Source organism: Medicago sativa, chromosome 7 (genome assembly GCF_051527215.1).
Source record: "Medicago sativa cultivar Bolivia chromosome 7, Bolivia_mono, whole genome shotgun sequence".
NCBI lineage: Eukaryota > Viridiplantae > Streptophyta > Magnoliopsida > Fabales > Fabaceae > Medicago > Medicago sativa.
Genome location: NC_140755.1, coordinates 68,387,130 through 68,402,152, shown reverse-complemented (window position 1 = coordinate 68,402,152; position 15,023 = coordinate 68,387,130). Strand labels below are relative to the sequence as shown.

Below are 15,023 nucleotides of genomic sequence, written 5' to 3'. Positions count from 1 at the left end.
CCCATGGTGAATACATTGTTAGCTCTGCATATAGATACATCATGGAAAATTTAGTTGATAACACATACTTACATGTGAAGGGTAACTGGACAAAACTATGGCATCTCAAAGTACCCCAAAAAGTGAAGGTTTTTCTATGGAGGGTGGCGCATGGTTGCCTACCAACTAGATATCGCCTACAAACATGTGGCGTTAAGTGTAGTGATCATTGTGTGATGTGTGACAGGTCGTATGAAGATGATTGGCATGTTTTCTTCGGGTGCAAGAAATTAGAAGCAGTGTGAGAAGCAGCGGGGTTGTGGCATGTCATCAAAGAGAATCTAGAAGCAGCGGATGGTTTTGTATCTTTCTTCTTTCAACTACTTGAGCAGCTACCTCATAGGAATGCGGAGCGAGCAATTCCAACGGAGCAACAATCCATAACCATGACAAGTGGAGCAAGTCGAATGCGGGAGAGGTCAAGTTCAATATTGATGCAACAATCTTTAAGGAACATGGCTGCTATGGAATAGGAATGTGTATCAGAGGAAGGCTCGCCGAGTTCATAAAGGCAAAAATGGCTTGGTTCTTAGGAGTACCACAACCACACGAAGCAGAGGCTAGGGGACTAAAAGAGGCGGTAAAATGGCTTGGAAGTATGGGTCAATCTCAGGTGTCTATCGAACTTGATTGCAAGCAAGTGGTTAACGACATAGCTAGGGGACTCAACACCAATTTCATGTTTGGCGCTATTCTTGATATCTGCAAAGCTTCACTTAGAATCTACAAAAACTTTAAGATAAGTTTTATTAGGAGACAAGCAAATAGTGTTGCCAATCTGCTAGCAAGGGCGTCATTATCTTATGTTAGTCCCCATGTTCATGATCATATGTCATAAGATAATCTATTTTTTTGGTAAATAAAACACAGTATATTTAATCTATTTTTTTTACAAACAATATATTTAATATTACTAATCAATAATTTAATTGATGCTTTTATTAAATTAATTAGTTTAATGGTACTCAATAATGATGAAAACGTGATTTACATGTGTGGTCCTATACTTTGATTTAGAGTATAACAGATTCTTTATCCTTAAAGAATTTGTTGTACTCTAAATCAACAATGAAATCGTAAAATGAAATTTTAAGTAGAACGCAAAATATTCCATTAAAAATAAAAAAGTATAACGAAAAATATGAAATCAAAAAAATTGTGAGAAGCAATATATAAAACTGTAAAGAAATATTATAACATTTTATATACACTGTTGGTATAGTTAGGTTTATTAGTTATTTGTTTTGTAGTTTATTATTTGTTTAAATTATCTTATATGCGGTTGAAAAGCTTTTTATTTGCCACAAGCTTTTGAGAAAATAGGTATGTCTCAAATAAATATTTTCAAACATGAGATATATGACTAATTTGGTGGTTAGAGTGGAGGAGTTATAAAGTGAAATAATAAGAAGTTCAAATGTTCAATTAGTTTCCTTCAAAAAAAAAGAAGTTCAATTAGTTGATCCCCACCTCCGTCATAAAAAATAACGTTTGATCCATCTATTTTGGTCCGTCCAATTTTAATTGTATAATTTTGGTCTATTGTTTTAAATTTGATCATCCAATTTAAAAACATGACAAGTAAAGTGTCCACTCTGAACCCTTTATATTGATCGTTTCATTTGATCTTCACTTGACTTCATATGTTAATCACATCATTTTTGCACCCCATTTTTTTAAGACTCTCGGGCAATTAAATCATTCGTTTTTATGTCCAATCACCTAATTTATTGTCAAGTAGTAAAATTAGATGGTCAAAATTATAAATTGATCAGAAAATTTAAAATGGGATACAAAAATGTTGTTTTTACAAAAAATGGGGATCTGAAACTACAATTTAACCAAAAAAAATAACAATGCTAACATTTTCAAACATGGGCTAGATATATAATATTTATATTAACTGTTATTAATATTACATTGGTCTGTTAATTACTCCTTCTTGTTCTATTAATAAGAGATATTTAGTTCAACAAAAATTGATGTATTTGGTCCAAACTCTTAACCAGATACATCACATTTTGTTGACATAAGTGTTTCTTACAAATATGACCAGAGGAAATAATAAATAAACCAAAAAGTCATTAAATTCAAATTTTAGCTCAAAACATGCAATTATTAGAAATTATATGAGATAGTTTTTCGAAGAAAAAAAAGAATTTAAGGAGATAAATATTTAAAATTAAGTGTTGAATGCATTAACTGTTTGAAAATTCTATGTTCTTTTTACGTGTGCTATATTTTATAGATGCATGTATGTCTGAATTATTTTAGAAAAAAAAAAAAGTGGTACAAATTTGATACAAATTAGTGAATAAAATATTACTACCTCCTTTGACCAAAAGATACTATATCCATTATTTATTACAAAAGATAATTATTTTTTAGATTTATTGAATAGTTGAAATAATTAGCATATAGACTAGTTACCTCAATTATTTAATGAACTTAAAAATGATTTATCTCCTATAATAAAGATTAAATAATGAAGATAGTAATGGAATGGAATAGCGAGATGAATGTGAAAAGATAACATTATTTAAGTGACTTTATGCATTGTATAGAATAAAACTCCAATTTTGTAAAAACAAATCATTAGTTTATTAATCCTAACAGTTGCTCTCTCTAATTTACTCTATAAATTTATACTAGTACGTAAAATATATAAAGAAAAATGTTAATCGGTGCCCCTGAGAGAGTAAGCAAAACTAGATGATTTTAAAATGGAGATCAATTTCACGAGTTGGTAAAAATTAAGGGATCAAAACTACAATCAAGCATTTTAATTATCAATTTAAAAAATACAATATTTTTATCGAAATTGAAAATTTAGATAATTTCGGTTGGCATAAATACCGTTAAACTAAATTAAATAAACAAAAAAATCAAAGAGAATTGGTTAAAAATTGTGGTTGGACATAACACAATCCCACAAAATTAATTTGTGAAGTGATGATTGCCTTCACTTATAAACAATTATTCATGTCATCTTTCAACAGATGTCAAACTCTTAACTTCGAGCTCCTAATAACTTGAATGTACGACTTCAAGATGCGTGGACTTGGAGGCATGCAAAGAAAGGTGAATACACTTGCTCGAGTGGATACTATTGGCTTCTTCAACAAAACAGAGATTGGAATGTGAATTGTAACATGAATTGGCTTTGGCGCCTTAAAGTACCAGCAAAACTCCAACACTTTTTATGTCTTTGTTTTCATAATGCTCTCCATATTAATGCTCGTCGGCATCATTGCAACATGGTAGCTTCTCCAAGCTGCACCCGTTGCTCTTCATCCATAGAGGATATTCTTCATTGTTTACGTGATTGTCTGCACTCTAGAAAGCTTTGCCTCCGCTTGAATATGAGGAGTTATAGTAATTTTTTCTCTGAATTCGATGTCAAGGTTTGGCTTCATGAGATGACCAAGGGTACTTCCTCTATTTTGTTTGTTACAGGAGTATGGTATGCTTGGTGTTGGAGAAACAATACTATTTTTTAGGATCAACATTGGTGTATTCAAGATGTGGTGCTTAAGACCTTTTTGCTACATGATGAATGCATTTCTTATTATCCCAATCCTGGTTTGGACTCACACTCATCGCACCTCTTAGCTCATTGGATCCCCCCTCCGGAAGGTACACTTAAACTCAATATTGATGGTAGCTTTCTAGAAGGTTTTGGTTGCTTAGGTGCTGGTGGTGTTGTTCGCAACCACGATGGAGATTGGATAGCTGATTTTTCTCACTATGAAGTTGGAGGTGATGCGTTATTAGTTGAGTTACTTGCTATTCAGATAGGTCTTGATTTTTGTAGGAAAAGAGGTTATGTCAACATTATTTGTGAGAGTGATTGTTTGGAAGCAGTTGACCTGATTACTGCTGGTTGTGATCATACCTTGCACACTTATGCTACTGACATCCTTCGTATAGAGATGTTTTACATGAAAATAGAAATACAACAGTGGTTCATGTTCTCAGGGAACAAAATATGTGTGCAAATTTTATGGTTAAGGAAGGATCACATGCAAAATGTTCTGCTCATTGGAACTGCCCTCCGCCTGGCATGGAATCTCTCATTCGGAGAGATAAGCTTGGAACTTAATTTCGTCTTTTTCCTCTTTTTCTAATTTGTTTTCTTTTTCTCTTTGCCTCGTTACATTGTCACTAAAAAAAACTCTTAAAATTATGTTTTTTTTTTTTTTAACTATTATAGAGTCTCACAGGTGAAAGATGAAATAAAACCTTTTATACACGTTGGATTCGGGATGAGTTGCCCGAAATTACAGTTTTTTCCGTAATTTTTTAAAAATTTAGAATACAGTTTTACAGAAATTACATTAACGCATTATAACTGTGTCAATCCAAACATATACCTAAACTCTTTCTAGAGCTCAATCCATAGAATTATTGTATCAATCAAAACCACTGCGGTTATAACCAGCCGCAACTACTCATTTCTGTTACCATTTCGAATAGCACCAATCAAATTTTTTTAAATTTGAAAAATAATTTTTCAAATTCAATGTATAATAATAAATTTTAAAATAAATGAGAGAATTTTAAAGTAACTCATTTTTGTTTTGAAAAATATACCCAATTTGGTCAAAAAAAAAAATCCCAAAAAAAATCAAAATATCAAATTTCTAACATTTTCCCCTAGTTTTTTTTTTTTGTATTTCAATAAATATAATTAATACATAATTTTTTAAAAAATCCTTAAATATATATTTGAGGAAACTTCGTGGAAGGTCACATTTACAATATATATACACATTCATGAACAAAAGAATACATGCAAAAAAAAAAAAGATAGTAGCCATAGCAAGTGAGACAAGTACTATAAGCTACACCTTCACTTTTTGTAGTTTTAAGATTTTGTCCTCTTTTTACAATGGGTTCTCGTCAAATTCAAGAAGAACAACCATGGCTTTTGGAGAATGGTAATCCAAAGGTCTTGACCAAGGAAGCAAGACATGGACATGGCCGGAGCCGGACCGCGCATAACATGTCTTCTCAGTCCTTGCGCAAGAAATCTGATCATACTCTTGTGTCCAAGGTTCGATGTGCTTCGCTTAGGGTCGTGTTGGTTAACATCCAAGAGGTTATTCTTGGTACCAAGCTGTCCATTCTCTTCCCTGCCATTCCTGCTGCCATTGTTGCTCACTACCTTGGCTTAGGAAGAGTAAGTTCATCTTAATTTATATATATCTTTTACGTCTTTGTTTTAATATTCTTGAACCGACTAAATTTTAATGATGTTATTATTATTTATTTTCTAGTGTCATATGTCTGTCACAAAATTGTTGAGTTCAGGTGTAAATGATTGATGCACAACTGCAACTGCCGTTGCAAAAACATTGAGAATTGTTATATTGTAACCGCAATTGCAGTTGTGACAATAATTTACAACTATGGTTGGATCAAAGTATCTTGATTCAACTAGTCTAATCTGTGTGCGGCGTGGCAATAGACTCTTGATCCAAAAAAGGGTTTCATTCAAAATATAATTTTTAATTAATAAAGATTATTTTTTTTTCCCTTTTTGTTTTAAATAAGGCTTTTATATATAGTTTAGTCAAATACTAATTTTTAATTAAAACAAGGATTGAATATATAATTTGAAAGTAAAGATGAGCATTAAAAATATTATTATTCTATTCTTTTTTTTGGTACAAGAAAAAATTGGGTATTATTCTATTCTATGATTAGGAAAGTTAATGATTATTTTTTGTCATGATCTATATCAATTATATTAAGTAATGATGATGATTATAACTAACTACTTTTTTTATTATTTATTATTGCAAACAGCCATGGGTTTTCATACTGAGCTTACTTGGGCTTACACCACTTGCTGAACGTGTGAGCTTTCTCACAGAGTAAGGAATCCAATGAACTTATTGCACCCTTATTTATATTTGAATCATTGTTAGCATACAAATTAAATATGATTTTTATTTTTAATATTTGATTCTGGATTGATTTGATTCTGTTTGCTGATTGTTACTTCAAATATTGCAGACAAATTGCCTTCTTCACTGGTCCTACAGGTATATAAAATTGTTCATAACTCATTAATTAATGTTTAATTTTGAACTAAATTGAATATAATTGATTGTGTTGAACTAAATGTTTATGTACTCTCTCTTATTACAGTGGGAGGACTTCTTAATGCAACATGTGGGAATATTACTGAGCTGATAATAGCAATATTTGCTCTTAGCAGCAACCAAATTGCTGTTGTCAAGTATTCTCTTTTGGGTTCCATCCTTTCAAACCTACTTCTTGTGCTTGGAACCTCTCTACTTTGTGGTGGCATTGCTAACCTTGGAGTGGAGCAAAAATATGACAGAGTAAGTCCTTAAAATCCAATTAACACTTCCATAGTTTTAAATCGAGGTATTTAACCAAGTGGTTGATCTTATGTCGATAGTGAGTTCGACAAATCGTTCAGGAGAACCCGAGTTTGAATCCTGGTTGGAACACTCGTTGACCATTCTTTACCTACCTCCTGGCCGAACTTCGGATAACCAGGATTGGATAATAAAAAATATTGATATTGCAGCCTAAATTATAGTTGCATATCTTTTTCAAATTCCGCGGTTTAACCTAATGATTGAAATTTTTTTAGTTCTTTAATTTCTCTACAGTGGAATAATGCTAATGTTAAAGTGTTGAATTTTGCAGAGACAAGCAGATGTGAATTCACTAATGCTGTTATTGGCATTGTTATGCCATTTGCTTCCATTACTATTCACATTCAGTGCTGCATCACCTGCACTCACAGTAGAGCCTTCACTCTACTTGTCAAGATCTGCTAGCATTGTGATGTTGGCTGCATATTTTGCTTACTTGATCTTTCAACTATGGACACACAGGCAATTATTTGAAGCTGAAGATGTATGTTTTCGAAATTAAACCATAAATGAAAATGATGAATTGTTGATTTGCAATTTTAAATTTTAATATAAGTGTTTATAACATGATATACTTTGTTGAACAGGAAGGTGAAGGTGAGAACAATGAGGCAGAAGAAGAGGCTGTGATTGGATTTTGGAGTAGCTTTGGTTGGTTGGCTGGAATGACTGTGTTCATTGCTTTGTTATCTGAATATGTGGTTGATACAATTCAGGTAATTGTACTAAACTGTTTATAGGCTTATTTGGTGTGCTTTTGGATAAACAAATGAATTAAGCATTTATGACTTGTGTATAAGCTATGAGCGTGTTTGGATTAGTTTATTTGAATTTATCTACTGACACAAGCGCTTGTAAGACTGTTTGAGAGAGTTTATGTTATGCCCTTATATGATAAGCGCATATGCTATAAGCACTCAACTAAGTTTTTGTATTATTGTAACTTATAACAAAAATTTCATTCTTAACAGGATGCATCAGATTCATGGGGTTTGTCTGTCAGTTTCCTCAGCATAATCTTGCTACCAATAGTTGGCAATGCAGCTGAACATGCAGGAGCAATCATTTTTGCATTCAAGAACAAGCTGGTGAGACTTTCGACAATGTCACAGTATTATCAATTTCGTATGTTTCCTTTCATCTAACCTATAATTAAATTCATATTGGCAAAACTATAAAGTTGATGAATGAAAAAAACATTATTCTAGTGAAACTGAAATGAATTTCATGACTGCAGGACATTTCCTTAGGTGTTGCATTGGGCTCTGCTACTCAAATTTCAATGTTTGCGGTAAATATACTATCACCTATTCAATGTGAATTATGAATACTTTAGTTTTAAATTATGGTTGTGGTCCGCGGTTGCGGATACGCTGCAAACTTTTATATTGCGGAAAAGTGTGGCAGATACGGTTGAAATTGCGTCTGTGATACCAATGCGGACACATAAAAAGTCTCTTGTATCGCGGCTGCAATTGCGGTTGCTGACCGGAATTTAAAACAATTTTCATATAGTCTTCTTTATTTGAATTAATGATGGAAGCTAATATATTTCAATATATAGGTTCCTCTCTGTGTGATTGTTGCTTGGATAATGGGTGTGAAAATGGACTTGAACTTCAACCTCCTTGAGACAGGTTCTCTTGCTTTGGCAATTATAGTCACAGGCTTCACTTTGCAGGTATGCTTCACATTTAAATTAAAGAAAACATCAAATATTTACTTTGTATTTTTTTTTATTATCAATCTCTTAATGAAATATTATAAAGTCTTGACATAACCACCATTTTATTTGTAGGATGGTACTTCTCACTACTTGAAAGGCCTTATTCTCCTACTTTGCTACTTTGTTATTGGTGCTTGCTTCTTTGTGCAAAGAACACCCAATGGTAAGTAAAATATGTATAACTATACCTAAGTTTACATTAATTGTCAAACATATTGTTATATACCATTCTTTTAAATTCTGAATTTGTAATTCATGTATCTAAAAATTTTATCACCTTTTTTCCACAGACCCAAATGGTGTTAATAACATCACAATTAAATCAGTCACTGATGCAGTTTTAAGTGCCTAATAGGTAAGTCTATGTTATGTGATATAATCCTTTAATTAATTTTGTGCAATTTAATTGTATGACTCTAGCTAACTATGTGAATTTGAATTAATTTCAGGCCTTGGCCTATTTTGATTCCTTCCATAAATGAAGGATGGCAGCATATATCCAAACTCAAATGCAGATTCAATACATTGGTTATTGGTTCATTTTGTCACATCCAGATAGGAGGGAACAAAAAGTTTGCAGTGTGCTATGAAATTTTATTGCAAGCTTTGTGAATAGGCCTCTTTAAGATTTTTTTAATCATATGTTTTGTGTCCTATTGGTATATGATTGAAGGGGTTGTTTTCTGATCGTGCATTGCATTGGATATCAAATAAATGGAATTGTTCTCATGAGTTTGGGTTTGCTTTAGCATGATTATTCCTTTTGAATTGCTTAATCTTTTGTTATTCGGTTTTATTTTTCTTTACGAAAGCAGAAGAAACTTATTTAAATTGGATGCAATGATTTTTTTGAGAGGGATACAATGATTTATCGTCCACAAATCATATTTCATTGAAAAAAATGGTCATATTTCAACTTAAAAAACATCGTAATTGTTAAGTTGAACATCGTGATCAGGGTTCAAACTCCGACTCTTTCATTTATACGTGTAAATTTTTAAAGATCATTATCATTTTCTCTATTAAAAAGAACTTTGCTTTTCAGGCCAAAAATGTTTATCAAATAAAAATTTATTTTCCTCTAAACTAGAGCTAAAAAGTTCTCATTACTCCAGATGTCATCCTCACCTTCATGAAACTCTTTGTTATTTATATTTTGAAAAATATTGTTTATATAATTAGATGGTCGTGCGTAAGGACATATTGGTGAGTGAAGTAGATTATTCTTCTTTGATTAGGTTCAAATATTCTTTTCAAAACAAATCCCCACGTACTTTTTACACAAACTCAAATGTTATATTAGATGAATTCCAAATTATATTATATCTATTTTTTTAGGAATATATTTCATTTAATTTGAATTCCAAATGATTCTTTTAAGGAAATGTTAACGAGTGCCCCCGGGGTTAACCTAAAGTTTAGGTTAGTTGTACCTTAGTTTAGGTTAGTTGTACCTTAGTTTATATCTATTATTTAATTTATTGGGGTTAAATGAAATTTTCCCCTACAATTTGAGCGAATTCTGATTTAACCTTGTAATTTTTTTTTTTTTGTAATTTCAACCTTATTTGTGGCATCTCATTGTTTATCTGATTCTTCATTCAATTTTGATTCCGATCGGTTTTTAACTTTCGATCCTCTATTATCATATGTTAAAAGTCGATTAGTAACTCCTCACAATATATTTCAATAAAGTGAGCAATTTTGAGGTGTTTAAAGACAAGGCTTAATAACTGTTTTGGCCCCCTAAGTTTTCAAATGTTGTGATTTTGGCTCCCTAAAAAAACAACTATTTTCAAGTCCTCTATGTTTACTTTCTGTTGCAATTTTAACCCCCTAGCCCAAATTTGACCAAGTCAATGCATACGTGGCGCACACATGAACGCCACGTGTGTAATTTTTTTTAAAAAATAAATAAAAATTGCTCCTGTAAATGCGTAAATTAAAAAAATTAAATTTTTATATTTTTTTAAAATTTAAAAAAACAAAATAATTAATTAAAAAAAATAAAAAAAATTACACACGTGTACGTTGACTGGGTCAAAATTGTCCTGGGGGGTTAAAAATTGCAACATAAAGTAAACATAGAAGGCTTGGAAAGAGTTGTTTTTTTTTTTTTTTCCAGGGGACCAAAATCACAACATTTGAAAACTTAGGGGGCCAAAACAGTAATTAAGCCTAAAAACAATTGTAAATAAACAGGCCAATATTTCATATAAAAAAAAGCCCATTTAAAATCGCATATAAAAAGGGACAATCCGAAAAATAAATCAATCTATCATTGTTGCTCCTTCCGGTGAGAGTTTCGGTTATATCGATCGAACTACACTCGTTTTCTTACTGTATTCCATCTTCATTCTAAGCTGCATAATGATGGCTTCTTTTGACGAAACCTTCCTCGCCGATCTCGACAACCTTGATGTCGTCGTCGATAATGCTGATTTTGATGGTTGCATAAACCATAACGATGAGGATGCTGATGATGATTTGTCCATGTTGCACCGATCCCTGCAGCGATATACTGATATCCTACGGACACTACAGAAATTGCAGGAACCCGGTTCAGACCATGCCTCAGAGTACCAATTAATTGCAGAATGCAATGCTCTATCAGTTGAAATTGAGAATGAAATTGTCATCTTACACAATTTTATTCGTGATAAGTATCGTTTCAGATTTCCAGAACTTGAGTCGATAGTACATCATCCGATTGATTATGCTCGTGTCGTTAAGAACATAGGAAATCAAACTGATCCATCTCTCTTTCGTTTACAAGGGCTCTTACCCTCGTCTATTATAATGGTTGTGTCACTTACATCTTCAACTACATCGGGAAAGCCACTTCCAAACGAAGTACTTAACAAGACAATTGATGCTTGCGATCTAGCCATTGCTCTTGATTCATTGAAGAACAAAATTGTTGATTTGGTAGAAAGTAGAGTTAGTTACATTGCCCCCAATCTTTTTGCTGTTGCTGGGAGTGTAGCAGCAAAGCTCATTGTAGCAGCGGGTGGCTTATCTTCTCTTGCAAACATGCCCGCCTGCAATGTTCAACTACTCGGAGCCAAACAAATAAACACTGTCGGCTTCTCCAATGCAACATCGCGATTCCATGATTGTTACTTAGAGGAGACTGAGATTATGCAGGCTACTCCTCCGCCTCTGAGGATGCGAGCTTACAGACTATTAGCTGCAAAATCTACCCTTGCTGCACGAGTAGACTTAATACATGGGGACCCGTCGGGGAAAGTTGGAACAACTCTTAAAGATGAGATCCTCACTAAAATTGATAAGTGGCAAGAACCCCCTCCTGCTAAGCGACCAAAATCACTTCCGGTGCCTGATGCTGAGCCTAAAAAGAAGAAAAGAGGTGGTCGTAGACTTAGGAAGATGAAGGAGAAGAATGCAATGGTAGAAAGGAAGTTAGCTAAAGGCAATCGGATGCAATTCGGAATTGCAGAAGAGAGCTGTTTAGGTAGTTTCTGTTTTACCAGATTCGACATGTCCTGAAATTATTTACTTTCGTAGTTCAATGCTTTGCATTCTTTATTTCTAATTGTGATATTGTGATGGCTAACTTTAGTCACCTCTTTTGATTGTGCTTTGGATATGATTTCTGTTAAATATATTAATAAATCACACATTCATATTTTCATGTTTTCTCCTTATTTTTTTATATTTTTATGCTTTTTTATTATTGTTTTCTCTTTTTCGTTGTAGTGTTAATTACAATCTCCTATTCTCGTTCTGTTGTAATGGTTTTTTGCTTTAATTATCGATCGGTTGAGATTGAATATGTGATCGGTTGCAGTTAAGGGTGTCGTTAACTTAGAATGATATGACTGTTCTGAAATCTGATTTGGAATCTTTATCCAGAGGTTGCCAGCATATTATATATAGTTTGTATGAAATAACTTGGTTTTACTAATTTTGTAATTCGATTATATTGTGATTCTGCTTTCTATGCTCGTAACATTGTACTGGTTTTGTATTCATTTGGATGTTTACATATTTGCATTTTTCTGGGGCAAGTTCTTTGAGGTTGTTATTATATTTGTGAAAATCCTCACAATATTGCATAACTATTGAAGTTTGGCCATATAAAATCTTTATCATACATGAGGCATGTTTTCAAACATATATGGTAACTTTCACTCATGATCTTGCACCAAGTCACTTATTTAACACTCAACGTAGAAGTTGGCAAAGTGTACCTTTTTATAGCCTCAGTTTTCACAACCTTACCACAGTTACTGATGCTCATTTAAGACAGGAAATTTCAAGAGAGCGTCATTACTTGCGACATTGACGCGGTAGAATATGCAGATTGTAAAGGTTCTGCCATTCCTCCTACTGTTATAGGTAATGATTTTCTTCTTTGCTTAATGTTACTAAAATTGTGGGTTATGAGAAGCACCAAATGTTGTTAAATAGCGGCTATAGCGTAGCTGAATTTGACCAAATCGTCATTGTTCCGCGATATGATACTTAATATAAAATGTTGTCAGATAGTGGCTAAAGCACGCTATTGCACTGATGCATAGTGAACTTTGGACAAACTACGGAACTAAGGATACATGTGTTGAAAAAGGAGATACTTTTTTGCTTTTATTCGTTCCCTCTGACAAAGTGCATAGATTTACTTCTTTTGGAACTGATTTCAGTGATCTTAAACTTCTAGTTTCATTTACTAAACATTTACAAGTAGAACTAAATAGCATATGCAAGTTATATGTTGATCTTTTGATGAATGCATGCTTATATTAGTAGCACAATGCTACTGTATCCTGTTAGAATATGTGTATTTGTACCAAAATATGCATTTGAAGTGCTGTAATCTTAGCAAAACTAGTTCAGTATGTTAGGTCGAATAGATGGCACTGCCAGCTCAGCTTAACTAAGTCTGCTAACAGACTCGGTGTGAGTTTTTGTCAATTACATCATTATCGTTAATTGTTTGTTGGTTATCCGTCCTATAGTAAGGGTTATCATGTTTGTAAAGTGTCAATGTATCTTTTCAAAATACTAGCATTAATTGTTATGAATATTTTGGTGGATGTCCATTTCCCAAGTCTCTACATATTTCTTATGAGTTACTTATAACATCCATTGGTAAAGACTTTAACCAAAGTCATTGCTTAATGTGACACTGATGAAGGCAACTTCAATGGCTTAATGTTACACATGTGGTGAATGAACCACATCAACTGTTTTGTTACTGATTATTAAACGCAATTGATGGAAAGATCAAACTGTGAAGATGAAGGGATGGATTTGTGAATAATTTAAACGTGACATGGTGGCTGCCACTTTCAGATGCTGTCATAGTTAACATCAGACAAGATTTTAGCCTACTACTGATAGAAAAAGGAAATACTAGGTTAGCTTTAGGACAATATCCTGTAATCTCTCCTAAATTTGTAAAAGATTAGACTTCTCTCTATTTTATAAGAATCGGCTAGAACCGTGCAGTTTTTCCCCAAAACATCGACTTCTGATCATGGTATTTCTTGGTCTGACATCTGAACCAATTTAGATCTCTTTAGCCTGAGTTAGTGATGAACCCAAGTTGATAAGAAAAAGAACGGATAGGAGCTCCTTGATGTTGAGAGCATAAGGTCTCCCTCCAAAAATCGATCTTAAGCTTACACAGGATACCCCTTATCACCTATTCATATCTGATTTTGTACTATTTTCCTAAGGTTATAGTTTTCTTTGATTACTAGTTTCCTGATATTAGATATTGTAAGTTATGATTATTTATTCATTCATGCTGATGATTAATTTCTTGAGGCAGTTCTGTCCTTTCTCTACATAATTTCATTTTAGCTCTGCATGAGGTGCTGATTTACTCCTCTACATTTGAATTTTAACTAGCTTTATTTGTCATAGAGTATTAAGATAGACTTTGAATGTGTCCTAGATGCCATCTCGACAATTTGGAGGCTTTCAGTGTTCTGCGGGGAAGTGTGGATAACTAATGTCTTGTAAGTAGTCCACTTCTTGACTAAGCACTTAAAAATGTTGATATCACAGTGCTGTGGTGATACTGAAGTTTGTTCATGTTGTCTGGTTTAAATAGAGCAAACCTTCTCTTCAGGCTATAAAGACAAATACAGACCTGTATCGTATTCAAGTAGAAAACAGAAGAAATTAGAAAAACCAACTACTGATTGATCTGTCTTGTATTTGTTTCTCAGTAGATTGTTTTAATTGCTTTAACTACTTTTGACCAATATAATAATATCTGTAAAATTTTCTTTTTCCTCACAGCAATATTTTTTGAGTTGGATATGACTTTCTGAGCTAAACTACATACTGATTCTCAACGTGATAAACAGGGAAACTAGTTAAGAACATAAGATGAATCAAGGTCAAATTGGTGAGATATGGCAAAAGGTCAGTAATCTACTTGTACCATTTTTCAAGCAAATTGCACCAATTGTTCTTTTACATAGAGAAATGCGCAATTTGTCGGAATCAAATGGTCTTATTAGTAATCTAATATTAGCAAGAAATGTATTTTATGAATTTTAGTGAACAATTTCTCTGTGCTACTATTATCGTTTTTGGGCTAGATGCATATCATTAGGAACCAGGATCGCACTTGGGAAAACAAAATCACTTATTTTGAAATATGATGTGATGGTCGTTCCCATAGTGGCTGAACACTTTTGGTCCAATCCTGCAAGATTTCTCTAAGGGGTTGTGGTAATGCAATTGCCTTGTTATGGTTGAAAATAATCCAACCTTGTGCATCCAAAACCGACTTTGGAGTTTTTTTTAAAATCGGTTCATTTGATTAACCAACAATGGTTTGTGACTTTGTTCTCCTTAGTGGT

General features: G+C 33.0%; 3 protein-coding genes across 3 annotated transcripts; all 3 read left to right on the top strand.

The window, feature by feature from the left end:
• Positions 1-3,296: 3,296 nt before the first annotated feature.
• LOC146907995 (uncharacterized) lies at positions 3,297-4,166 on the top strand. Its single transcript, XM_085729205.1, has 2 exons — positions 3,297-3,468; positions 3,562-4,166. Exons 1-2 carry the CDS (start codon positions 3,297-3,299, stop codon positions 4,164-4,166), a joined length of 777 nt encoding a protein of 258 aa, XP_085585331.1.
• Positions 4,167-4,831: 665 nt separating this feature from the next.
• Positions 4,832-8,913, top strand: LOC146907994 (vacuolar cation/proton exchanger 3-like). Its single transcript, XM_085727871.1, has 12 exons — positions 4,832-5,221; positions 5,851-5,918; positions 6,061-6,089; positions 6,196-6,392; positions 6,727-6,939; positions 7,043-7,171; positions 7,427-7,543; positions 7,693-7,746; positions 8,020-8,136; positions 8,254-8,344; positions 8,472-8,536; positions 8,631-8,913. The coding sequence occupies exons 1-11, from the start codon at positions 4,931-4,933 to the stop codon at positions 8,531-8,533; spliced, it is 1,368 nt and encodes a 455-aa protein (XP_085583997.1). The 5' UTR covers positions 4,832-4,930; the 3' UTR covers positions 8,534-8,536; positions 8,631-8,913.
• Positions 8,914-10,419: 1,506 nt separating this feature from the next.
• Positions 10,420-14,614, top strand: LOC146907993 (U4/U6 small nuclear ribonucleoprotein Prp31 homolog). Its single transcript, XM_085727873.1, has 4 exons — positions 10,420-11,656; positions 12,451-12,543; positions 14,105-14,168; positions 14,523-14,614. Exons 1-4 carry the CDS (start codon positions 10,552-10,554, stop codon positions 14,533-14,535), a joined length of 1,275 nt encoding a protein of 424 aa, XP_085583999.1. The 5' UTR covers positions 10,420-10,551; the 3' UTR covers positions 14,536-14,614.
• Positions 14,615-15,023: the final 409 nt, after the last annotated feature.

What these genes read in the sequence shown, in the direction of transcription:
- LOC146907995 (XM_085729205.1), top strand. Translation starts at nt 3,297, where the DNA reads ATGGTAGCTTCTCCAAGCTGCACCCGTTGCTCTTCATCCATAGAGGAT. An exon ending in GCTTCATGAGATGACCAAGG is followed by an intron (nt 3,469 to 3,561) that starts GTACTTCCTCTA and finishes GGTGTATTCAAG; the next exon opens with ATGTGGTGCTTAAGACCTTT.
- LOC146907994 (XM_085727871.1), top strand. Translation starts at nt 4,931, where the DNA reads ATGGGTTCTCGTCAAATTCAAGAAGAACAACCATGGCTTTTGGAGAAT. An exon ending in CGTGTGAGCTTTCTCACAGA is followed by an intron (nt 5,919 to 6,060) that starts GTAAGGAATCCA and finishes CAAATATTGCAG; the next exon opens with ACAAATTGCCTTCTTCACTG. An exon ending in TTGCATTCAAGAACAAGCTG is followed by an intron (nt 7,544 to 7,692) that starts GTGAGACTTTCG and finishes TCATGACTGCAG; the next exon opens with GACATTTCCTTAGGTGTTGC.
- LOC146907993 (XM_085727873.1), top strand. Translation starts at nt 10,552, where the DNA reads ATGATGGCTTCTTTTGACGAAACCTTCCTCGCCGATCTCGACAACCTT. An exon ending in TGCAGAAGAGAGCTGTTTAG is followed by an intron (nt 11,657 to 12,450) that starts GTAGTTTCTGTT and finishes TGCTCATTTAAG; the next exon opens with ACAGGAAATTTCAAGAGAGC. An exon ending in CATTCCTCCTACTGTTATAG is followed by an intron (nt 12,544 to 14,104) that starts GTAATGATTTTC and finishes AATGTGTCCTAG; the next exon opens with ATGCCATCTCGACAATTTGG.